Source organism: Schistocerca serialis, chromosome 7 (assembly GCF_023864345.2).
Source record: "Schistocerca serialis cubense isolate TAMUIC-IGC-003099 chromosome 7, iqSchSeri2.2, whole genome shotgun sequence".
Classification (NCBI taxonomy): Eukaryota; Metazoa; Arthropoda; class Insecta; order Orthoptera; family Acrididae; genus Schistocerca; species Schistocerca serialis.
The window spans coordinates 432,147,863-432,175,514 of NC_064644.1; the positions used below are offsets into that span (position 1 = coordinate 432,147,863).

Consider the following 27,652-nt stretch of genomic DNA (forward strand, 5'->3'; position numbering starts at 1 on the left):
ATTTGGAGGTGAATTTTTTGATAACATTTAACACTTCACTTAAGCCTTGAGGAAAAAATTGAAATTAAAAGGGCTCTTCAAAAATTCATTTAACAAGTTATTATTACATTCTAATGTCAATCCTAAAATATGGAACTACACAGACAATAACATAACTACAGCTGTGGCTAAATTTTTACTAAAATCAATCTCAGTGAATTGACAAAAACAAATCTGTTTAACTCAGTTTCCTGTGGATAACGTCTACACGAGCCACAGTTACATCCACAACACGCAAGCAGCACTGCTGGTGCCAACACTAGTGAATATAAATTACTTTGTGTTCAAATGCCAGTGAAGTTAATATAACTAATAACACTGCATAATCAGTCTTTCTTAGGAAATAAATTTCTCTCATTAACATGTTACTGTGGGCAAATCAACGGTCCAATAAAAATGTCTGCCAGATTTATTTCTTGCCTTTTGTAAAGCAATGGAATTAAAGTTGACAATCACTTTTCTTAAAAGTTTATTAATTACTATTAGATACAAAACAAACAGTGCCTTTCTCTATTTGAAATTTCCTAAAAATAACCGCAACTCTTGTTCTTTTCGAACTCTAAGTCAGGTTTTCATTAAATCTCCAAATCAATAAAAATATGTTGACAGTTTTTAATACAGTTGTACACACAAAATCAGAGGTACTGCTATTTGTATTTGAATACCCATGTCACAAAGTACAAATTTTCCTTAATTTCAATTTGGGAATGTTACACTTAGAGACATGGAAACAGAACCTGAAAAAATTCTCTTCTTTACTGCTAGTTCCATCAAATGAAACCTCTTCCTCAAAAAGAGAACAGGCTATTAAAACCGTCTTAATACAATGACTTCTTCATTAATATGAAGAAGTTTTAAGATTTGCACTCTTTTGGCTATGCCATAGAGTTCAAAACACTGAAAAATATTGTCCGCTTGTTTGCACACACTGATGGCTTAAGAGAACACACAACAGCACTCCCAATCATGACAAGAGAAAACACGACGCAACTATTTTAAACCCTTACGTAAGTTTTTGAGAGAAGGGGGAAGTCCTTCAAGTTGCAAAGAATTGGCTAAGATCATCTGCAACTTCAGAAATACTCTAGATTACAATGACAACACACTGGCACACACCAAAGACTAACTACATTTTTTTTCACACATTAACAAAGAGGCAGTAAAACCCTGATCTGAAATGGCACAAAACCACTGCACAGATGGTGAAAGACTGTAAAGAGGTATGTGTTGCAGGTCATTCTTGAAATTCAATAGAAAGAACTTTGGTGATGGCCAGTATTTTAACAGAATCAGAAACACATACAGGTGATGTAACTAAAATGGGAGGACATTTGAGCAGTGTGATGCATTTCTGAAACACTTACCAAACAACACCTGCAGAAATGCATCAGTGACTCACTGGTAAAGTTCACATTAAGTAATTTTGCTGCATTAAGACAAATTAAAATATTTGTGAGTTACTGTTACTGAAAAATTTATTTACACACACACACACACACACACACACACACACACACACACACACACACACACACACACACGCTCGCTCACTTCTCCTGCATCCTGAAGTATGCTCTTCCTGAAAACTCACTTTCATTCTTTGAACTCAAATTATGGTGAGTGAAAAACTGGTAAAGGGTACGGATGAATTTATGAGATATGATGTCCTTTCAAAAGTTCCTTAATAAAGATGACATGGCAATGAAATACTGGAGCCAAACTATTCGTCACCATCTTCAACATCATCATCCTCATCCTCATCTTCGTCTTCATCTTCACTTCCTTTCTTCACTGTTGCAGCTCCCTGCCCTCCTTGCTTTGGCCTTTTCTTATATGCTGTCATTTCCTATAAAACAGAAATACAATGAATATTCCTGGAAATATTTCTCTATAAAAAGCAAGCATGAAATTAAATTCTGATATAATTACTCAGTACAAAATATAATGAACCCAGTTTCGAAACACTTACCCTATCATATCGTGCTTTGTCTTTCTTTGCCATTGCTTCATACTTGGCTTTCAGCTCCGGATCGACTTCTGACCATCTCCGGCCCAGCTCCTTAGCAATGTCTCCAACACCAAATTCTGGATTCTGTGCCTTTACTTTACTGCGCTCATCATGGCAAAACCAGAAGAATGCCGATCTGTGGATAAGAACTATGGTTGTTGCATGGTGCACTATATTGGTGCTATTATCCACATCCCACAGTAAACACTACTTGAAAGATATATATGAAAACACACACACACACACACACACACAAAGGTGTGTGTGTGTGTGTGTGTGTGTGTGTGTGTGTGTGTGTGAGTGTGTGTGTGTGTGTGAGAGAGAGAGAGAGAGAGAGAGAGAGAGAGAGAGAGAGAGAGAGAGAGAGAAAATACTTGTCAATATTTAAAGTAATAATTTACATAATAAATGCAGGTTACTATAGGATACTATTACATACAATGCCCTTTTTGGTGCATTTGGGTCCTTGGCATGTTTCCTCTTCCTGCCATGCGCCTTTTCTCCTTTAGGGGGTGTGTAGGTTTCCATTTCAGCATCATAACGTTCCTTATCTTTTTCTGCCATTTCATGAAAACGCTTCTTTTCCTTATCAACCATGGTCTGTAAGAAAATTTTGTTTACAAGGTACAGAAGATTAAATTTACATACTTAATTACATGGAAACTGTTTAAGACAGTATTACTGTGATTCTGACGCTTGGCTAGGCGGAAAAATCGATGGAATTTTAAACCAACTGAACTCTCTGACAGTTTTAATGATCATATTACTGCACTGCCCTTTTCTCTTCAATATTCTGGCATGAAAACATGGTGAACCAAATTTTTATGGCAATTTATTGTTTTCAATATTTTATTCACTTTCATTTATTTCTATAGTCAAGGAGAATCTGTTGGTTTGCAGCAGTATTTTACATTTGGCTTCGTAGTTACACCACACAAATTTATCACCGTGTCAAAAAAGCACCAGCTTCTTTTTTAAAAAGCTCAATCATAGTAAAATAGGATATTTAGCAGATGGAGTCTTGAAAATGAGTGACTGTTTACTATCCACCTATAAACTCTATACAAAATTAACTATAGTACTTTGCCACCAGTTATGTGTTATCTTCGATACCAAAATTAACCATATTTTTTGTCCAACAAATTCTTTCCCACAGTTGTAATCTAGTTGGCAAGATGAAAGACTATGTAACATCTTGCTGGGAATAAAGTTTGTTCTATAAATATGATACACCAGGCACCAAAAGAAAACTAATACCCTAGGGCAATTTGAACAAACAAAACAAGCAAAAATTAAAGTAATAAGGCAACAAATGTAATCATAAACAAATGACAGATACATTTACTCCCATCATCATTATATGCTGCAACTACTTTATCTTAATACCATTGGTGAATGCAAAGGCAGACTTTTGGCATCAAGCTATTGAATGAGACAACAGCAAAGTACACTAAATAACCACTGAACTTTTTAATATGCTTTAACAACAGACAAATTATCCACGTGAATACAAACTGAATTACTGATGAAATTTAGTCATCAAGTGGATTCTTTGTATAACATACACTTTGAAGTAATTTGTATGAAAGAGAGATACACATTCATTCTCAGCAATCCATGTAAGAAAAAGCTAATGTTGCAGAAACTTTATTACAGCATTTTTTTCTCCCCTTATGCAATGCTGAAATATTTTTGTTCGTAATTTACTGATAGACGCTGAAGACTGTGATGGTATTGTCATAAGTAGACCTCAAAATTCTGAATCTTCATGGCATTTCCTTCTACTATTAAATTCAAAGGCGGGGAGGTCGCGAAACGGTGACGCGCAATGATAACGAACGCGGGAAACCGTATCGACCAGGCGCGCTAACGGGCAAAGGGGGGCTTACTCCTGCATCGCAGAGATTTCCCGGAGCAAACAGTAACCAATGGAAACATCAATACAGCTGCTGCGGCAAATAGCGCCAGTGGAGCTTTGCAACCGCGAAGGCAGGGGCAAGTTACGGCAAAATACCACTGCAAATGACAACGTACTGCTTATAACTGCAGGGAACAAGATGAGCTTCCAACATGATTTTGCAATTGCAGAATGAATGAAACTGCAAGATCACATTTTTTATTACTTCATATAGTTTCAGATTCCCGAACGATGTAAAATAAGCGAGTTCTAAATTTATATTTAGTACACTCGGAAACGCAAAGCGTGTTTCGTACGCAACATTCTCAGTGCATCGTAACACAAATGACGGAAAAATCCAAACGTTTTCAATTATTTTCGTTACTTCTGCTTCTGTGCTCCGAGTTGGCAACGTTGCTCAAAGAGAGAGCTACGCGACTGGACGCTCCTGCCGAAAACCCGTTTGCCTTCAGTTTGAAAGCCGGGATAATAATGCTCGCATGCTACGCTGATGCTGCGATACGATACCAAATTCCTTTCTCTCTTGCTTGCAGCGAAGCTTGTTTCGTATATCTATTCGCCTTACAAGTGATGCTACGTTGTGAATGCGATTGCAGATATAAGCAATTTCGATTAAACTCAATCATCCAAAAGGCACGCTATAGCCTTTAATGTGACCCGTCTCATGACATTAACAACCAGGATACAACAACACACTATTTACGTTGTATCATACCGCTGTTCTGCATGAAAGGAATAATTTCCATGGCATAAATTGAAAACTTACCTTCCACCTCTCTGCACATTTCTTTGAGAATTCTGCAAATATCACATTTTCATCCGGATGTTTCTTCTTGTGCTCTTCGCGGCATGTCTGTACGAAGCAAGCGTAAGCCGTCATCCGGCCTCTAGGTTTAGCATCAGCTTTCCCACGGGGCATCTTTCTGTTTTGCTGCTGCGGTGGCTGCAACCAAAAACAAACTATCTGCAAATTAAAGTAGCCGCAAATGAACTGAAGTGTAAGAACTTTGACTCAACGTAAGAGTTCTGTCTGTAGAACCGCGGTTACAGTATACAAAGTGAAAAACAAATATTAGGAACGCAAATATGCTGCTTTCGTATGCCAAACTAACAACGGAAAACTTGTAACGGGTACTTAGTTCTGAAAATTGCTACATATGCTATTTATCTAACCTTTCCCCATTCATCCTTAGACCAAATGTTAACGGAAGAAAGCTTTCGAGCTACTACACGTGCAGGCATATCTGAGGCCTGACGAGGAAAATTAAATACGTAATTACCACTATCGTTACGATAACATCTTCACTACTTGGCAGCAGGAACCAGGAATTAGTCTCCCGCGTCCATTGTTTCTAGCACTTCAATTTTTCCTACCATATCTCCACAACTTTATTCCTGCAATGTTGAATAATTAAGACCTCACCAAAACCATCCACGTAGATTCACCTCATTAATAGCTGATAAATGGAAAATTAGACACTACCGATTATAAACAATGACACAACTTTAGGATCTTTACTCGATTTTTCTTAACGAGGGCATATGCATTTCAGGGAAGTTGGAAGTTGCAGTTTTTTCAGTAGCTGACATTTGGCATAAACGGAAATTCTTTGCGTTTCACAATCCTAAAATTCTCTGCTGAAGTTGACAATATTGCCGGTGTTGAATTTTAAAAAAATTCCTTTCACTATCACTGATGATAATACTAAGACCGAGGAAGTCAACACGTTCAGCAACATTCTGGGGTCAAAATGTGAAGCTCTTTCACAGTGCTTGCAAAAATTACGAGAGCCACAGAATCCCCTACTGCAAACGGAAAATCTCAATTGCGTCGCCTACCTCTAAGACTGGAACAAATTTTCGCTGTGTGAACTAGAGGGTGTTCAGGATCCCTTCTGTCCGTTGATGGACAACAGCCTAGGCAAAGTACAAGAGTGCATTGGAACAGATGATGGGCTGATGTTCACAATAACTGTTTGTTCTTTAACTTATGCAAGCTTGGTAGTGACACTAAATGCTGGATGGCATGGCACCTCCCAGTCGCGTTACTCAAGGAACTCCTAAAGCACTTTACCTGTCTTAAAAAGTTATCGATAGCATTATCGATACTTAAGGACTATACAGACAATGCTATCATTTTCGTAAGGTACGGTACATACAGAATGGTTCAAAATAATATCATCACTCAAATGGTAGATATGATCATTTGAATTAAAGTTGCCACGATTACATAAATTATACTGTAGGCTCAACTTTTCTCCAAGTTTAACAACTAGAGACCAACGATTAATGGTAGCATGTAAAGCCCGTACACAAATTTCACGGGAATGGAAAACACCTTTTTGCATTCGATCCTTTAGATCACTGATTATATTTGTTTTACACACGATCCTTGTCCATTCCACAAAACAAATAACCCGATACATCCGTTGGGAAATATTAGATCAACATACGCAGGAATAGTTATCCGTATGGTGTGCCATCTTGTTGGTAGAGACCTACGCGTCGAATTCTTCAGAAACATTGCATTAATATTAAGGCTGTCTGAGTAATACGGTCCTATGCGCACCCATTGTTCACCTTACGCCTGGTTTATGCTGGAGCGGACACAAGTGAACTAGCATTTGCATGATCTGAAATAGCGGTTATGCTAATGAGAAAGACAATTTAACACATGGTGGGAGATAAATAACGGGTATCGCTTACGAAGGTTGCGTTGTTTTTCGGTACTGAGTACGTAACACTGAGCAAAACTCATATTCCGAGGTATCGCTTCGTGTAACGAGCGCACTGTTTTTTTACGAAATATGGAAAAGGAATTTATGCGTCTGATTTTGTACGTATGAGTGAAATTCGCTCAGCTGCATGTATGTTTGTTGATGCTTATCACTGATGGCTTCTCATTAGTACTGAGAAATTTCAATGCGGAACGCTACTTAACAACCAATCTAAAAAAAAGATTTGTATTTACAGCTTGTTATTGGCAACTGGAAAAACTTACGTTGGTGACTGTTTCGCATTCCAATAGGTGCTATCTCGCAGCTAATTACGTATGTATATACATGGGAAGCACATCAATAATTTAAAAAATAGGTTTAACGATTATAATGTCAATAAAATATAATTAAAGAGATGTGAGATACAACATACGACCTATCACATAAGTTATTCCTAAAATGTGATAATTAGTTGGAGGGCAGTAGTGTGCCCCCACCCGAACTATACATACATAAAAAACGACTGAGGCATCAGTCATGTACAGCTACCATGAATGAAAGCATCGAGAATTATCAGGTCTTCCGTATTGTTTAAATTTTAACGGGCATAAAAGATACATATTCGTTTAATTTCAAAGAAATTTATTGCGCTTTTGATTTTTAATAAAAATACAACTTGTGCTAATATCAGTCTGACGCAAGCATTTAATTTTTTTCATCGATTCTCAAGTGCCCGGTTAGTCCTTTGAATATTTTGGCAGTTTTCTACCAATCACTTTCTTTTGTTTGGGCTTTTTGCTGTGTATCTTTTGGGCCCCAGAAGCAACTACGACGTAAAGGTTCTTTTATTAACAACATTACATTCTCTTCGGTCCACTGAATCGCTCAAACAACAGTCACCATCAAAAGCAGACAGGACGGTAAAATAAAGCTTCCTGTAGTGCTAAAGCTGCAGCAGAGGACGGTAACTTCCTTTGATTGTTTGCCGAGTTCACGTTCTCAATTGTCAAGCGGGTTTTCACTGCGGCAAAAATTGGAGCTGCTTGATACTGATCTAACTTCGACAACCTTGATTACTTCCAAGCATTGTTTTAAAACGGCTTGGTGGATCATGTGCAAATCGATCCTAAAACATACGACGAAGTAGTCTGATACACCCGTTTCCATCAAGGTTGTCGAAACAACTCCGGTTCCCTCCATTGCCAAATCTGTCGGCCATTACGGATCATCTACGAATAAGTGACAGTGAAGCTTGTAACGATCATAATTGAATGATCTATTCACTCGTGTTTAATCTCTCGCTGGTTAGGTGTATTGATTGATCGATACAAAAATCATCCCATTTGGGTGGTAACAATTTCGATCCTTTGTTTTTCGCAACTGATGTTCTCGTTGTATGTCAGAGCTGAGTTCTTACAGTTGACACTTGGGCTGGCTGGTAGGTCCTGAATGTCGTTAGTTAAGCGAGTGGTTAAGAACTGTGCGAGTTAAGTTACAACTCCAACTCCTCTACCCATACGCATAGAATTTAGACGTAAGTGACAAAGTAACTGGAAACAGACTTTTCGAAACCACATTAATGAGCATCATACCTGAAGTAAGTTTCGGTAACCGATAGTTCTATGAGTGTTTTGTTCCACGTCATGTATGTCAAAGACGCAATCATTCCTGAAACAGATTAATGATGTGACTTCTTTCAAAGACATGTTCACCGCCCGCTGCAAAGAAGTAATAGCTTATTGTACTGTAGCAAGCTGTTCCATATGGCACCCGTAATAAGCAATTTCACTCTAGATGAGACGAAAGCGGGTGAAACAGTGTAAAATTCCTGATTATAGCACTAGGCGCTACGTTTACCTTACGCTCACTCATATTAACTGAAGTGGTTTCGATCGCCGTAATCTAACAGCTAAGATTGGCAAGAAAAAACAAAGTTTCCTTCACATTATCAAAACAAGTAGTTTGTGGTATTCTGTAACTGTCCCCTACGCCATGTTTCTTAGTTTCAAATAGAATACACCTTAAAAACTTTTGTTGACTAGCCAGTACAAGCCTTTATACAACATCCATCGATGATACATTTGATTGAGTGATATGTGTCTACTGTCAAACGAAGGCACTGCTCTGGCCACTAGACAATTTTTGCCTGGATCCCTAACCAAAAGTGTAAAAGAAATAAAAATGTGGAACAGGCAATTCAGGCTGATTTACTTTTTGGTGGTGATCAAGTGAACTGAGTTTGACTGTGTAAGAGTGCGATTCATTCGTTGAACGGCGTGGCGAACTATTACCCGAACTGCGAAATATAAGCACAGAATTGGCACCACTTAGATGTGATTCCATGTACTATATTTTGCACAACACTGCAATGGCGTTCCGTGAAAATTGCGAGTAATTTTATCACCTAATGGGAAGATCTTTTTCCTAATAATATGTCATATACGCTTTATTTTGTTCTTGCATCACGTGAGCGACTAAAATTTCGTGCTCTACGCAGTATAAACATATTTCAATACCGTAGATAACTGTAGTACATACCATATATTTTTCATAGTAATCTGCGCTCGTGAAAGTGTTCTAGCAGTACACTACATTACCAAACGGAATTCCGTATAATTCGTTTGCAACACTTTACTATTTCCAGTTGCCTAAGATTTCCTGCTTCCACAAGTCGGCATTGTTACATAAAAATTTCCTTAACTTGCTATGCCATGTTATTTCCAACGAACACTTTGACTAAGTGTAGTTCCAATTCGTATCAACATATTAGTTTTACATTACATGATGGTGAGTCAGATTGCTCTGTGGTAGTTAATACGGTGCGATAAAGTTCTGTTACGGTTGCGATAATGAATAGTCCATAGAAGATAAATTCGTGTAGTTTAAAATGCACGCCTTCCACGTACGTGACAAAATCGTCAACAGGTATAGAAAAAAATATCATTCGGCAAAAGCTAGTAATTAAAGCAGTCAACATCGCGTAGTTACTTGCAGACACCAATGACGGTTGTCAATTCGGTGCTACAGGTTATCTCACATTGTGCATAATATGTTATGGTCTATTTTTAAGACACCGTCTTTGCTTCCGTAGTCTTGCCTTAAGGGAACAGCTTTAGCGTACGTGAAGAGATATATGGAAATCTTAACACACGATATGATATTTGTTTACTATTCCTACAAAATGGCCAATATGAATTGCACTGAAGAAGTTTCAAAACAGATTTTAACCTTGTCATATGCTAAGTGAGTGGGAGGTGAGAAACAGTTTACAAAACTTCTACTACCCCTGATGACTAAAATGCGGCTTTATCTGTGATCCATTGCAGAACTCTTACAATGTTTTCATGCCCTGTCTAAGAAGTCGCCCCCGGAATTTATGTTAAATCTCTAGAAGCTTTTGAAGTAAAATAAGGTTTATTACCACTATACATGTCTTATTTCGGCATGTTTGCAATCCTCTGCTGCTACAGGGCTCCCAATTGTGGCGCGTAACACAGCCATTTGCAACGTTAACAATGTGTCAGACAGCGTGCTGTATTCTAGTTTCGTATACGATAAGATCGTCCACGTAGTGGAGCAGTCTCTTTCAGCATGACAATGGAAGACCACACGAGCGCTGCGACATTTGCAACAATCCGACGTCTATCCGATTACCGCCTGTTTTCAAAACATAAGAACACCTTCACTTTGGTAGTGACGAAGCGGTACAAGCTGAGGCGACATTGTGGCTCCGTCAACAACGTTAAACATTCTGCAGTGACGGTATCAATAAACTGGTCTGTCGTTTGAAGAAATTTGTCGCCAGGGTATGTTGAAAAATAATTACGTAAATAGGAATTTAAGATTTTCATACCAGAAATTCTGAAGCATTACTCTTCAGTGCGCCCCATCACTTTTGATACGGCACTTTTCGAAGCGGACACAGAACCCTTCTCAGTGTACACTTTGGATCGGATGGCTAATGTACTGCATGACTACAGACACCTGTGGTGTCACTAATTCAAACCAATGAGCATGAAAATGCCCAATAGTTGGGTGCTTACGTATCCCATACACAAAGATAATTGGTTTGATGGGTGTGGTTGCTCCAGTGTTTCGCTCGTAACTGAATTTATGAGTAACCTTTGTACAGCAGCTCGTAACAGGTTAGCCATGGTGACCATTTTTATAGTAGTCCAGTAACTAACTTTTGAGATTGTCTATACATGCATACTGTACCGATGGTACAACGCGGTAAAATACGCTTAAAGATGATTACTGGCGCGCTTGTGAGTTTCTGCTGAGTTGTCTATTTTATTTTTCTGCGCGATTTATTTTTCTGCGCGATATTCTGACGACCGCCAGCTGTCCAAATATAAGGCAGAAAATGGAACAAATTGCTCGGCTGAGCACTCAAAAGCCCCTCTCATCAATCATACTGACAAACAGATCACAGCTATGATACTTAGTCCACCCAGTGCAAAACGCCCAAGTAAGTTTGAGGAGCGCTGGTGTTTGTCCCTTGGAAACATTCATCCGCCTTCACCGCACATAAGTTTTTTTTTCGAAATGGGTGCCTCTAGATACAAAACACACACACACACACACACACACACACACACACACAAATGCACGCGCATCCGCGCACTCGCTGATAGGCTCATTTCTTCTTGAGAAAAAGTTGAAAAAATCCTGGTTCCTGGGTAATGGAAGGTGTGTGCTTCGATATTGGGGACCTACCAATTTGAACTATTTGGTCAACTGCCCTTGTAGGAAATCATATCTGTGGTTTGAACAAATCGCTAATCGGGTGCGTGAATGCCATTCGTAAATTGTTCACGTATCCGATGTAAGAAAACAAACAGCTCTACGTCCTGTAGTGAGCGCGATTGGTTTCATATGAACGGAAAACAAAAAAAATTAAATTTTTCACACTTCTCTGTATTTCCTTCAAACAATTTTTCGCACTATACACAAAAATAATGAATTTCTAACTGACGAAAGAAGGAATTACTCATATTCACTTAATTCTTGGGAAACCTTGTAGGATAAATTTAGTGGACCTGTTCTGAAAAAAAAAAGGGGTAGGAAAACAGACCACTATGTTGCCATCGTAGTATAATAGGACACGCGAACTGAGTAGGAAAGACTATCGATAATAGTGGAACGCACTCTGGCATGCACTGTATCAGTGGCTTGCGGAGTATGGGTAGATGTAGATCATTGCTTCCACATTATGCTCAGAACTTTTTGATGAATCAACGAACTGAGCATACGGTCAAAGGCGGTAATCAGAACTTTCTATCTTAAAACATGCACCATAATTTTACTAGCTCAACATGCAGGACCAGCCACAAAATGTGCATAGAGGTATATAAAATGTTGAAGATAGCTTGTACGTGAATTATGTAGTTAACTAATCCATTGTGGCAATAAAAATATGGTCTCAACAAAAAGAGCAATTCTCTACCTTCCCTAGTCTATATGATTAAGATGAGAAGCCAAGTAGTCTGCAAGTGCATCACGGTTAGTTGCAGTTGCTTCTACGTAATGACTTGATATGCCCACACATGCGCAATATGCTCGTAAGGAAACGGTCAAGTCTACCGTAAGTTTTAGTATTGGCTGGCAATTTATTGGCAGGGCATGCTCAATAAACAGTTTCCAAGTATTTTCTATTACACGTTCAGTCACGTGATAGGTGTCAGTACACACTGCACGGAGCGAACCCGAAAAGAGGTAGAACCGCGCAGGCTTCGGAAGGAAGAACATCGGTAGCTACGCGATGAAAATGTGCTGCAATCCACCTTTTATCAAAACGGAAGCGACACTCGGCACCGTGAGCGTAATTTTCACGCCGCTTTATACCAAATAATGAAACACCATTCAACCAATTACCTTCCTTGGATTGCATTTACGTCTTTACGATTTATTTCAAGTCATGGGGAGTTAGTTCATGTCACCCCTCCAGCATCATCACAGCAATTTAAAAAATATTGCTCTGTAAACAAAGTTGTATACAGAGCGCTACAATCCACTTCAGTGTATGGGGAACGAATTGGCACAATTCAAACGAACCAGCAGGTAAATATTTTTTGTAACTGTAAAGTTATTCTCGAAAATACTGAAACATTTGAGAACTTCCCAATATGTTAGGACATTCACTTTGAAAATTGAAATAAATCTGAGTACGTGTTCCTAAAGAAATTTTTAACAATGAATCAATTCTTGTTGGCATACAGTTATAGAAATTCGTACTTCTATTATATCGCCTAAGACTGTTCTAAGAAGAAGGTCGACATGTGAGGAGTACTCTGGCAGAGGCCACTACCTCCCCTTCTCCGTCTCCCACTCCTCTCGCCGAAGTGGCCATCACGGCGCACCTTAAGACCGCCACCTGCTCCCCACGACGGCAGAGAAAAAAGCGAAGGCGCCCTGGTAGCACGTGGGTGACATGACGTAGCGACGCTACGCTTCCCGCCAAAGGCCAGAGTTAAGGTTGTGCGGGAGAATTCTTTAGGCGGTTACCATTCCAAATTCTTGTGATCGGAGAAACGCACATAGCGTCGTCGTCTTGCTTTCTTTTAATCGCAAAGCGAGAAAGTGCTAGAAATTGGCGCTGTTAGACGATGCGGGGATGGACTGAAAGAAAAATGGATTCTATTAGGGTACGTACCAAAGTGGGCGGAGTGGGTGTGGAAATTCCATGCATAGGATTGCCCATGCCACTAGAGTACCACCACTGGGCAGCGCCACCCACGAGAGAAGCCGCAGCAGCGGCTTCCGTCCGGCCACCTCCGCTACTGTAATCATAGGGGGCAGTAGGCCCGCGCACGCAGGAGGCCACTGGCGACGACACACTTGCGGTGGTCGTCGTAGGGTTCTGGAAGCTACTGGCCATCTTGTAGGAGAAGAGTTGGTGCTGTGCGGCCGCGGCGGCCGCAGCCGTGCTGCGAGCGACATCCTGCTGCTGCTGGGCCTGCTGTTGCTGCGCCGCGGCTTGCAGCTGCTGTTGCAGCAGATGCTGATGGTGCTGGTACTCGAGTGCGCCTGGCCACCACACTGCCGCCGCGTCGTCGCGCGATCCCCAGGCACCACGGTGGTGCTCGGACATGGCTTCACTACTACCGCGCGGTATTGCCCCAAGAGCTTGAGGGGTCCAGGGGCCGGGCCTGTGGCGCACAAGAGAGGTGCGCGGGGTTCCCGGACACCGGCGCAAGTGTGTGGAGGAGTAGAGGGGGCGGGGTGGTACGGGAGGGGGCCGAACGCAGCTCGGCGCGGACTTGCTTTCTCTCTCTTGCGCGCGCGCCTCCAACGTGGGGGCGACGTTGCCAAGCGGTAGCGGTGGCGGCGCCGACGGCCAACAAAGAAGAGGCCCGGGCGCGCGGGGCAGGTGGGGCGGTTGGCTCCAAGAGCGGGGAGGGGCGTGATCCGCGCCTGCCGTCTCCGCCCTCTTCACCACTCCGCTGACAACCGACCAAACACCCCCGGAGGAGACCGAAGGTCAGTCTTACGACAGTGGCGGTGTCTTCAAGACGCTACAACGGGGCAAGCATCAGCGAAGAAAGGATGTATGATAACCGTAAGACCGCGTCATGTAGTGTGCGACAACTTCAGCAGTTGAAACAAAACCTACAGAAATTACATTGGGTAATACGCTTCGACGCCAGCAAAGACCTGCGATGACGTACACTATCTGACCGGCCGTGCACACTATCCCATGTAATCGAAGTGTGTCATGAGACTGCATTCAAGCCAACAGAAAGATATACTAATGATCAGTCTACCACTCATGTATATTCAAATTTTATATCGCGACGGATGCTGTTTCCAATATGAGGAGAACATATACGAGCAAATGATCAGTATCTTTTCGCAAAATTCACAATTCATACATTTTCGATAACGTCTACATTCTAAGATACTTAATACACTAAGAGCCGGCATCCTGTAGTAACAAACCACACAAAAAAGTGCGCATTGACGAATTAAACGGAAGGGGGAAAATTATTTCTGCTCAGTCCGCTGCTTCCAAGTCTGAGGAAAGCCAATAGTAATGGCTAAAGCTGCGCGAGGCGTCTTAAAAATCAATACAGGACCGCCACCTGCACAGAGGAAGAGCGCATAAATTGGCGCGGGAGCGCACTGGAAAGCACGAAACATTAGAATGGAGGGGAAAGAAGGGGTGGCAAAAAAATTCTTCTAAGTTAATAAGCTTCGACGTGGCAACGCCGAATACGGCATCCGAGTCGACGGACGACGATCGGCAGCGCCGTGCGCCCTCCACAACGCAGCGGATCGGACCGGAATTAGGAAACCCCGCTTCGCCCCGCGCAAACCGGCATAGCCGTGCCGTGACGAGTGCGGCTGCTCGGTCAATAAGACGGACGGAGAGGCGAACGCATTCCCAGGGCTGAGGCTTGCCTGGGGGTAGCCGGGCCGTGCCGAGCCGGCCGACAGCACAGCAACCCGGACGCCGGTTCGGTCTTTACATGCATAAAAGGGAGATGTGGAGGGGAGGACACGAGCATAGCGCAATTCGCGGTCTAGCGGGGTAGCTGCTGTGTACCGTTCTCAACGCGTATGCATCCCCTTCTCACCTGTATTGGCCGCCAAGCGCTTCGTCCTTTGACTACACACACACACACACACACACACACACACACACACACACACACACTTCCTTAATTTAACGAAGAAACATTTTACATAAACATGATACTGTGAACCTTTTTGTTGGAAGGAGAGTGCAAGAAGAACGATTAGTCTTAACAATGGCGACTTCTTTGCCGATGGAAATAGGCGGCGATAACAGGCAGATGCACGTTGTCATTGCTAAGAGGTAGAATTTCTGCGAAAACTTCTCTGTATGAACAAAACGCGAAGGTCAAGTTAACCAATCACTACCTTAAGCAGTATTAACGTTTACAAGGCTTAGACACATTTCCTACAAAATAATTATGTTCATCGCTCATTTCAGTTCATAGCTGCTTGACGTCTTTTCTTACACAGTAGCTCAAGTGGTCTACTTAGAGAAAATTATTAGTTTTACACTTGAGTTCACATCAACTTTCTTATCACGTTCCGAACGTTAGTAAAACTGGAATAAAAATGCTAACGCGACGTACGGATTCATGAATTACCTTAAAATTACGAACCACGGCTACACGTTACATGTATACAAAACTCTAAGCACATTCCATCAAGCCACCTTAAAACTAAAACCAGTTTTATTAATGTAGCATCAATTCAATTAACTTCTGGAAGTTAGTTGGAATCCGGTTTCCCTTACCAAGCATCATTCTTTTACTCCATCGCCCTTGTTGCTCGCGACTTTTTTTTTTTTAAAAAATTGTGTTAAATAACTACCGCGTAAAATGAATAGACGCTTTCGCATCACTTTACTTAGATCTCTCACACATTTATAAAGTCAAACTTATTACGCAAATCGATGAGATGAGTTTCCCTGTTACCAGCAAAACTGACTAGCCATTCAATCTTTCCATAGGATTCAAGTGGGCATGTAACAGAATCGTTAACAAGTGGGCTAATAAATGATTTGCAAGAACAAACAGGTGCATACATGTTTATGTTATGACGATTTATGGGTTTAAAGTGAATAATATCTTAGTTATCTGTCTTTCATTGGACCGGAACTTCATGTAAAACGAGGAACAAGAAAATAAATTGATCAGCTCCAGTCTGAGACCTAGTTGTCATGCTTGAAAATTTGCATGACAGAAACTTGAGTAATAAAATGCAAGATAAAACCCAGGCAGCTGAACATTGTAGCCAGGTATTGAAAGATACACCAAGAATGGGCATTGGTCGGTGCTACTAAAAAGGGGTGAGAAACTGAAGAAAGAACAGACTAGAAAGTCAATTAGCATTAACTGATAGGTAAAATGCATGACAGTGCAGCCTTCCAAGGAGCCACCCAGACTACCCTTTTAGAAAAATGCCAAACTTCACAGATACAGATATGGAGCCTTGTATATTGCACAACCTCAGTTTTTGGTACTATATTAGAAAATATTCTATAATATCAGGGTAGCTATGGATGTGAATGAACAACTTTATTTGAGGTATACCAATTACAGACTTTTTGTTCAAAATGTAATAAGAAGCACAAAACTAGTGATAAGTTACTCCAAGAAGTACTCTGTTCTTAAGAGTATTTTGTATGCTGTAACTACACAATTTTTGCCCATATTTGGATATAATACGTCAGAGTACCATCATATTAACAACCAGTTTGGAGACTGGGAATAAATAACTAGTTCACTCTGACCGTATCCATGTCAACAATTTACACTGATTAGCATGAACAGTTCAGTTCAAATAATTTAAATTAGTATACAAAATTTGTTTTGCTACAATGCCACACAATAGCAAATAAAAATGTTTACACTAAACTAGAACATAACTGTACACAATAAAAATCACTATTTCACAACTGTACCAGGATGAGCTGTGTAATGGTGGAAGTATTTGGCTGGTGGGAAAAACTGGATTAAATAATGATTTGCACACAACTTCTGTTATACAATTTGACTTGTGAATTCCCATAATCATTCAGAGGGAGAGGGGGGAAAAGAGAGAGAGAGAGAGAGAGAGAGAGAGAGAGAGAGAGAGATGTTTTTTATAGTTAATTATTTACAAACAACGAAGTGTGCTGCTATTAAATCAATCACTTCTTCCAGTGTTCACTGTTGATACTAGCCAGTTGTGAGGAACTTTTTAATGAAGAAAATGTTTTTGCCTTAAAATGTCGTTATTATTCAACAATAAATGAGTGTAACAATTTTAACACTATTCCACTTACAAGTAAGGCTATCTACAATTTCCAGGAACATTTTGAGAAAATTGGATTTGCAGTGGATTACCACATGTCAAGTGGGCCATCAAAAAGTGACAAAACAACGCTCAATGTTTTACAAGGGTCCCAGGTTGTCTGGCAATTTGTCAACAACAATTAAAAACAAATCACGAAAGAATGTCAAACAATCCTGTAGATTCAATGAAGTAGTAAGTTATTTCAGAATCCCAACAGATTGTTTTGAATTCAATTAGGTTATGACGGATAGTGACTTTTCGGCCCTCATATGCGTTTAATGATGCAATAGGGACAAGCGTACAGCATTTATGAAAAACAACCAATGCTCATTTTTAATGGAAATTTAATCTATGACTTGAAACCTGTGTCTCCCTATTCATTATTACAAACCTCAAGCTTTTATTTCTTTCGCACAGTAGATAATTATCACATGTGTATGTGAAAAGTAAAAATAACTATGAAAGAGACACTACATGGCTTGGGAAAGATTGAATAGTGTGCTAACATTCCACATAAATGGTGGAATTATTTCTATTGACACCACATAAGTAATCAGTGGCTTACGTCACATATAAACATTCACATACAAATAGCTGTTGCTCACTGATGAAGTTGCATGCGATTTGAAATTTTATTTTAATGAGCATATAAAGTGTTATGAAGGCTGTATGCTACTATCGTTCACTTTCAATAAATAGCTCAGCAGCTGGATCTGTAAAAATTCTCTCATGGTTTCTGTTTAACGTATACCATTAGGCCCTATTACTAAATTAATTGTAGTTGAGGGCAATATTATGGAAATGGAAGATTACATGGGAGACACGATACTGCAGTGGTGAGTTTGACAGAGCAATGGAAGACCTAAGTTGAAACAATTCCCTGGGAGTAGACAACATCCCATTAGAACTACTGATAGCCTTGGGAGAGCCAGCCCAGACAAAAGTGTACCATCTGGTGAGCAATATTTATTAGTCATGCAAAATACCCCACAGCCTTCAAGAAGAATATAATAATTCCAAACCCAAAGAAACCAAGTTTTGACAGGCGTGAAAATTACCGAAAAAAAGTCACGGGTGCAAAATACTAACACAAAATTCTTTACAAGCGAATGGAAAAATTGTAGAAGCCGAACTCTGGGAAAATCGGTTTGGATTCCATAGAATGCGAGGCAATACCGAGCCTACAACTTACCATAGAAGGTAGGTTAGGAAAATACAAACCTATGTTCCCAGCATCTGCAGACTCAGAGAAAGTTTTTGACAATGTGGACTGGAATACTCCCTCTCAAATTTTGAAGGTGGCAAGGGTAAAATACATCGAGCAAAAGGCTATTTACAATTTGTACAAAAACCAGATGGAAGTTATAACAGGTCAATGGGAAGCAGTGGTTGGGAAGGGAGTGAGACAGGGTTGTTACCAATCTCCGATGTTATTCAATCTGTATATGGAGCAAACAGCAAAGGAAACAAAAGAAAAATTTGTAGTAGGAATTAAAACCCATGGAGAAGAAATAAAAGCTTTGACGTTTGCCAATGACAATGTAATTCTGTTGGGAGACAGCATAGGACCTGAAGAGCAGCTGAACAGGATGGACCATGTCTTGAAAGGAGGACGTAAGGAACACCAAAAAAAGCAAAATGAGGATAATGTAATGTAGTCGACAAGTTAGGTGATGCTGAGGGAAATAGATTAGGAAATGAGACACAAAGTAGTAGATAGGTTTTGTTGAAGCTTTCAAAATGTGGTGCTACAGAAGAATGCTGAAGATAAGATGGCGGATCACATAGCTAATGAGGAAGTGTATTGAATAGAATTGGGGAAGATTAAATGGGTATATCACACAACTAATGGGGAGGTACTGCAATACAGTTGGGAGAAGAAAAAATTTGTGGCACAATTTTACTAGAAGATGGGATCGGTTGGTAGGACACATTCTGCAGCATCAAGGGAACATCAAGTCAGTACTGGAGGGAAGTGCAGAGGGTAAAAAAATCAGAGGGAGAACAAGGCATGAATACATTAAACACATTCAAAAGGATGTAGGTTACAGTAGTTACTCTGAGATGAATATGCTTGCACAGAATAGAATAGCAAAGAGAGCTGCATCAAACCAGTCTCTGGACTGAAGACCACAACAGCAACTAAATTAATGTTAACTGGCAATTTTCATGTTAGAAAGATATGGTCGATTTACTATAACAAATGAGCAATCATCACATTTACCTTTATAATCAGTTTAGTATGTTGGCAGAAAAAGTGCCAAGTTTGAAAATATATGTTGCCTAGAAATGACAGCATGCTCTACTTAATATTTTATGTGGAAGCATAAACTTCTTGTCAGTGGTTATGAAGAATTTGGCAAACTGCTTTCTATTTCTACATTTTAGGTTTTTTCCCACAATTAATCCACAAACATATCTAACCCTGACAGCACTATTATTCAAACCTTCATTTGGAAGAATGTTCAAACAATTAAGCAACATAAGGTATAGCATAGCCTGAATGATTTCATTCTATACATGAAGGTCTTTGGGTTATTTCTGCTTCAAAAATAAATCAGAACTATAAAAAATTCATTGAAATATATGGTTTATGTTTCGTTTGATATTTAGTTAACCCACTTGTTAGCATTTGTGTATTACAACAAAGAATTTATGTGCAAGTAACCCACTTTAAGCACAACTTTTTGCTGTGCGAGTTGAAACTCGCCTCATTCAAAATGTCTGGATATAGAGGTTGCCACTTATGGATCTTTGAGAAACTGGTACATTAAGTGAGAATCACACAATGCGTACACACTATAAATGCTAACATGGGTATTATAAACCTCAGTACACACAATAAAATTACCACAGAAGCAATAATGAAATGGACTGGAGATACCAATGAACTTAAGGAACAACTAATGGCAGTAGCACATACCACGGATGAATTAAGTAAGCTTTCAGAATAGACTTGATAGGGAGGCTTATGATTTGCCATCACTTTCTGCATTTCATCAAAATCATTAGTCACAAAACTGTATGCAATTCTTTTCATGTACTGCAAACTAGCTATTCACTCAAATTCTGCACGTGTGGTAACATACCCTTCCTTTCAGTATCTCCTGAACTTCCAATTACAGTAGCTGTGAATGCTTGACGTATCTCCTCACTAGACACTTTCTTTTTTTAAATATTACAAATAGCACTAGTCAGAAAACAACAAAAATGTAAAATATCACTTGGAAACTGTACTGCTATAAACTTTGATGCAACTGAACCATCAGACATTATAATTTTAAGCAAACTTTTGGAATAATCCAGCCTATAGAGGTAAAGTCGAAATATGTGCACAGTCTAAGTTTACTATATTGTTTGGAAACAAACTCGAGATAACTTCGTGCACAATGTTCTGTAGTTTGTCACAGATAGCAGTAAGAAATCACAACATACAAGTGTGGGAAATGGTTAACATAAATCTGTGATGAAATCTGGCCAAACTGAAGTATTACACTACCCCTTCTCCCTTCAGTGTTTACAAAGGGCAATTCTGTATAAGACGTTGACAGAGTCCGTGACCACTGGAGGCATTGCTGCCACAGGTTACCCTAAAGTCTTAACACAAGACATATATACTGTATAAGCCCACATAAACCCACCAGATGGAGGTTTAACCCTGTGGAAATAAATATGTGACTGCAAACAGTAACCTTGTTGTTTCTTTTCATGTCAGTAAGTCACAACAAATGTTAAGCAAGAAGTTCACATTTGTAGCATCTTTAAATTATCTTTTTTACTGTTTGCTCATTTACGAAAGCAAGCAGAAAGGAAATGAATTTCTACTTCTAGTACAATTCCTCAATAAAGCACGGTCATACAATTTCATTAGCCATTTTAATAAGACTAGCAAATGAGTCAACAGCCAATACAACATTTTTATGTAACCCTTTTACATGAATATAATTCATTAATAGGGCACATCTCAGCTGTCTAATTTTGCTGCCAAATCCAGCAATGGGAAGTCCACATTGGCATAACAGCAACATTATGAAAAGCAGTCACCTATCATGTTCATTATATTGTCATAGTGCTGTCATTTATATGTATGAGCACTTACCTCTGGACAAGTTGCAACATCCCTGCATCTAAATAAAATTAGAACACTAACTCTTTGCTTGACACATCAGTCATACATGACTTTCACCAATGATCTCAGAACACTATATACTAGTAACGCAACATGCCCATCACATGCAGTTGACATGGTATTAAAATGTCATCTTGTCACTGTGTGGACATGTTTATGTATGTCACAGCACCATGGTAGGCACATATTACCTACATGTTTTGAAAGTTTGAAACTGATTGATCACGGAGCATAGCCTCACAAACAATGAAGTTCAGCACTTAAGCTTTTTATTATTTATTTTAATTGCAATGTCGTTTGTGGTTGACATAAGGTGGTTTATGTTTGCTGCTGTTAGTACTATAACAGGTTAATTTTGATAGAATCAGATGGGAGTCTGATTCACTATAAGGTACATTTCTGTTCAGAGCAACATAGGGGTCCAGCATGCTAGTAAATGGTCACAAATTTGAGATGGCACGGTTCACACACAAAAGTGTAAAGAAACACTGAGAAAGACTACACAGCCTACACTGTGTAGTGGTGGGCAATCTGAAAGGATATTTTAACCCATGCAGGGCAGCAGATTCATTCAGAAAACTTCAGTTTAGTTTCATTTCTTTAGTGCCTGTAAGGTCACAGATGAAAAGCCGAATGAAGAGGGACACTAGCTGATTTACTACAGCTAATGGAAGCAGAGGATGACATTTGTAAACTAAAGAGAAAGAAGTTAAAATCGGAATTGTGAAATATGCATGGCATACATAGGACCGAGCAGTCATTTGCATTCACATTAAAGTCTAGTCTAAAAACAAGGTCCCCATTTGATGCCTTTTCTGCTTGTGGACAACGAAAATTTTAAAGAAAGTGACTTACTCGGGGCAAGTTATCTCACCAGAAAAATGTTGCACCAGTGGTTCCAAAGTGAGTTATCTAGTAGAAAAAACACACTGACAAACACCTAATCCTCAAATTTCTATCCCATCAATGTAGTCCCCCCCCCCCCCAAAAAAATCAAACCCACAGATACAGAAAATACTCTACTGAAGAAGGATATACATACAACATTAAAATTTACTTGGTAGGTCTTAAACACATGGCAATACAAGATTATTGCAAAAGCAGCTTGCAGTTAACTGTCACAAATATTTCTAAATAAGGGGGCATATATTACTCATAGGTAACTTCTATACTAGATATCAACTAGTGTTATCCCTAGAGCAAAATATCCTCAATGTTAGTACCATGCAACCAATCTGTAAAAACGTTTCCCCAAATTAGTATGCTAAAGAAATTTGATACAACTTAAGTTATTGTGAAAGTTAAAAATTCTATGATGCTAGGCCTACAGAACTAGAGAAGTACTCTTGCGGCTCCTGTCAACAAAATCAATGATACGGCAACCTATACCTGAATCATCTAAATCTACATCTATACTCTGCAAACCACCATGAGGTGCAGGGCAGAGGGTACGCCCGATTTTACCAGTTATTAGGGTTTCTTCCTGTTCCATTCACATATGGAGTGCAGCAACAATGATTTGTTTGAACACCTCTGTGCCTACAGTAATTATTCTGGTCTTATCCTCACAATCCATACATGAGCTATAAGTAGGGGGGGGGGGGGGGGTTGCAGTATATACCTAGAGTAATAAGTTTTTTTTTTTTTTTTTTTTTTTTTTTTAAAAGAGTAAAGTAATGTTTATGCATGTGACAAGAAACTCCATTTGTTCAGGTTGACACCAAGGTTTCAGTCATGTCACTGCAGCGGTGCTGCTTTTCACCGTATTAAAAGTTTAATTCTAATCTTCTAGTCTTCATCCAATACTGAGTAGCATAATTTGACTGTTGATGCTTTATTTTAACACACAAATTCAGTTTCAGTTTTTATATTATAATTGAAACTTTGATCTAACTTCAGGGTTTCCTCCCATTCATACACAATTTTATAAAATGGGGTATTTCACAACAGGAAATATTTTTAGGTTAATAAATAATAAGCATAGAACAAAAAAAAGAAAACATGTTTTATAAAAATCGCAGGTTCAGAGCTGAAGCACTGTAGAAATTGGATTGCATGGAAGAAACACAGCAACCACAGTAAAAAATTAGGTTCCTTCACAATAATAATGGTAATGAACACAATATGATACTGAGGAGGAGTACATACATTTGCAAGCCATCTGTTTGCTGGTTTACCACAGACAACACCATTTTCCAGGATGAGATTTTTTGACACCATTTTCATTTTCAAGTGTGATTTCTTTTATATCTATTTGTTGTCACATTTTACTCCTGTGGAAAATCCATTACAAGGCCTAAAATTTGGTGTTCATTCCCTTTTACCTCTTGCTTCAGCTCTTATCACATAACTGGGCTACAGTATTAATTGCTGTGTGACTCAGCTGATGCTATATTGAAAACTAAACCCTTACATACAATTTGCGGTACACGGTGCCACTGCAGCATATACGCTGTGGTGTTATTAGTTGGTTGTGATAACCACCCTTAAGAAAGCTACAACGAAGGCATAAAAGTAACTTGTCACACGCAACTACAACAACAGCAGATGCTATATCTCGAACTGAGGTATTATGCAATTACTCAAAGTGGAAGGAAAGGACACAAAAAAGGAAGGAAAGGACACAAAAAATATCTTAGAAATATGTCTTGTGACAAGGGATATATAATTCTGTCTGGTTTACATGTTACAATCATATGTAACAAAGCCCCTACAGCTATTTCCATACAGCCAAAAGCATCACTCAAAATTGGCGATTTAATACACCAAGAACCTACATGCTGCTAAATCTGGCAGCCATTCAAAAACTTTGTATTTTCATTCCAACTGCAATAATTTTCTAAGACCCTAGTTGATTCTAGCCTGTGACAAAAACAGAACTAAACTCTCTTCATCCACACATGGAATGTGCAATGGTTCACTACAGCTAATTCCTCTGCTACATTTGTGATTTCTCTAAATTTATCAGAAACAGTTCCCTTGATATTTTCTAAGCTATCCACCTCAACTAGTTTCACCCTAGTCTTCATCTCACACATCTTGTATAAATTGCTTAAGTGCATATATGAAGTAGCCACATCTCTCACCCCACCACCAATTACTGTACTGGATATTTTCATAGAATTCTTGATACCTCAGCCTGTAATAACCGAAGTATTATAAGATTACTATGCTGTGCGTCTGTTAAGACCACTTGTCTCTGGAGCAGGTATAGGTATCTAGTCTAAATTCATACCTAATACTAAGATCTACAGTCTTTTGGTGGTGTAATTTTACCACCCCACTGGCTAATTTTAACTGCCTATAGTTCACTGTCAGCTTCTTAGAATATTGATATCAGTTATTTGTTGTGACAATACTTCTGGCACCTGCCACCACCCCCTTCCCCCAACTACTCGCCCCTTTGTTGCAAGTGCACAAACAATTTAGTCAGTACGTGCCTGGCTGTTGTACCGTACACAATGTGCTGCTGCTGGAGGGTTAAGCTAAGTCAATGCAATCAAAAGCTATGGCAATTTATGTCACATATTTTGAGACTCACTCAGCAAAACCTATAGATGAAGCATCTACATGAAGTTGGTACAGAACCCTCACGATGGAAGTCCTATTCACACTTTTTATATATACCTTCAAACTGATCACATTTGGCTTTTGCAGCACCACACACCGACTGAGTAGCTGGAACATGTACAACAATGTGTTAAGTTTTTCATCCCACTCAAACACACTTCTTAAAAAGTAAACTGTTTACACAATGCTGAGCAAGCCATGTGATATTCAATTCTGTCATTGGTTTCTTCCCAGTCCCGTCTAACAAGTTTTTATAGAGTCATGATTAATATACAATTCTGGTCATGACACTACACACAAAATTCATGTATGGAGCTGAAACTGGTCAAGGTATCATTGTAATTCAAGTTGCTGTTTTCTACTGTAATGTGTATATACAGAGCAACCCTTATGTATTGCAACAAAATTGTGACACACAGTTTGAAGTATAATTAACTTATGAGAATAATCTGCGAATTTTAAGAGATGGCAATGCTGTGTAGTCTTAGACATTAAAGACTTTAAATCATGGCAAATAAGCGTACAAATGTTGTATCTGACCAAAGTGTATTTGTATTTATTGGTCCTAAGACATTAGCCAAATTATAAATAAACAGCTGAAAGTCTTACGTATTTACGGTTACAATAATACACTTTATACATAGGTGTTTATATAACCCTTCTTCATAAATTTAAATATTCTTCAATGGGGTAAAAGCAGTGCTGCTGTATATATGACTTTAGAGATTTACCAATGGTATTGACCTCAGTAATAGCTTATGTTTTCAGGTTTGCTACAAAGTTTAACTCCCATGTGAAAAGTACATTTTTGGCACAAAGCTGTGCTGATTTGAGTTACATGTAAGTTACAGTTTAGTCTGGTAAAGTGATAATGTATATTACCTTTTTCTTTCTTTTTTTGCAGTCCTTACCTATTACATTTATTTTAAAGAACAAAAGGGTTTCCACAATGTATACACATGGTAATGGAGGAATACCAGATTTCTTAAACAGAGATTTACAAGAGTATCTAGGCTTGCACCCAAACAATATTCTAATGGCCCTTTTATGGAGTTTAAAAGTGCTACAAGGTGTTTTAGAGTTTCTCCAGAAGGTGACCCCATACCTAAGACAAGAATGAAAGTAGGCATGATATGCATTCATTACTGTTTCCTCACTACAGCAGGATTTTAATGAGCAAAGAAGGTAACCGGTTTTGCTCAGTTCTGCATTGAAGTATTCAATATGCTTATTCTATTTGACATTGCTCTGCAGCCAAAGTTCTAAGAATTTGATTTCAGTACTGTTACCAACTGGTTCGTCAATGAAATAAACATGCCCTTGATAGGAGCATTGTGGAATTTCGGTGCAATGGTTTTTTTTATTGTTTATTACAAGCTGATTATTTTGTGCCCAGGAGCTAAGTTGCTTTGTGACCATGTTTATTGGGTGTGCATCAACATTTAAGTTTAGATGATTTATGCACAGAAGGCAGAGAAGGGGTCCCATTACAGATACTTGGGGTACACCACATTTAGTTTGCTTATAGTCATGTAAGTGTTCAGATACAGTTTTTACTTCAACATTTGTATGCTTGATGCACACTGCCTGCTTACGATTAGTCAGGAGGGAACTGATCCATTTGTTGGACAGTTCTCTAATACCGTATCTATCAAGCTTTGATAGCAGAATTTTATGATCCACCTTGTCATAAGCTTTTGACAAGTCAATAAATACTATTTATTCCAGAATTTTGGCAACCAGGATTAGGATGAAATTTATGCGCTCGTAAACAACAGTTGTTGACCTCTCATTTCTGAATCCATGTTGTTCATTACATAGGATGCTGTTTTTATTTATAAATTTCGTAAGTTTGTCATACATAACTTTTTCTAATACTTTAGAGATGCAGGAGGAAATTGAGATGGATCTGTAGTTATTTATATACACTTGCCTGGGTGCTCTTACAGTTTGATTGTAACGTTATCAACAACAACTGTGAAAAAGTTGTTACATGTGTTGGCTACTTCTAAGGGGTTACTTTTTTATTTTTATGTGATAGTGTTATATTTTTGCAAGATTGTCTATTCACCAGATTTTTTTTGGAACACTCACATAGCCTTTGATTTATTAGCTGAATTATAAACTTATTCATCATTATGCCTTTTTTTGCTGCTTTTATTACTTTTCTTAATATTTTGGAGTATTTTTATAGTATGTGCATACTTCGGGCTAGGAATTTTAGCTGCATATTTCATGAGGTTGTCTTCATTTGACAAGAAACCCTTATTCCCTTGTGATCCAGCTGTTTGCTCTAGAGTTCCCCCGCATGGTTAATGTTTTTCGTGGGAATGCAATTTCAAAGAAATGAGTTAATGTGTCAATGAGACAGTTGGATTGTTCATTTATGCCGTTCATCTTTTACACTTCTAACCGTCTTTCTTTAAGTAACAAATTGTTGAAGTACTTTAGATGAT

At 39.0% G+C, this 27,652-nt stretch overlaps 1 protein-coding gene across 1 annotated transcript; it reads right to left on the reverse strand.

Moving 5' to 3' along the window:
* Nucleotides 1-491: 491 nt before the first annotated feature.
* On the reverse strand, nucleotides 492-13,852 carry LOC126412591 (high mobility group-T protein-like). Its single transcript, XM_050082253.1, has 5 exons — nucleotides 13,338-13,852; nucleotides 4,732-4,908; nucleotides 2,487-2,647; nucleotides 2,009-2,183; nucleotides 492-1,885 (listed from the first exon to the last, which is right to left on the reverse strand). The coding sequence occupies exons 1-5, from the start codon at nucleotides 13,773-13,775 to the stop codon at nucleotides 1,760-1,762; spliced, it is 1,077 nt and encodes a 358-aa protein (XP_049938210.1). The 5' UTR covers nucleotides 13,776-13,852; the 3' UTR covers nucleotides 492-1,759.
* Between the last annotated feature and the right edge of the window lie 13,800 nt (nucleotides 13,853-27,652).

What these genes read in the sequence shown, in the direction of transcription:
- LOC126412591 (XM_050082253.1), bottom strand. Translation starts at nt 13,775, where the DNA reads ATGTCCGAGCACCACCGTGGTGCCTGGGGATCGCGCGACGACGCGGCG. An exon ending in CACCCACTCCGCCCACTTTG is followed by an intron (nt 4,909 to 13,337) that starts GTACGTACCCTA and finishes TTTTGGTTGCAG; the next exon opens with CCACCGCAGCAGCAAAACAG. An exon ending in AATGTGCAGAGAGGTGGAAG is followed by an intron (nt 2,648 to 4,731) that starts GTAAGTTTTCAA and finishes ATTTTCTTACAG; the next exon opens with ACCATGGTTGATAAGGAAAA.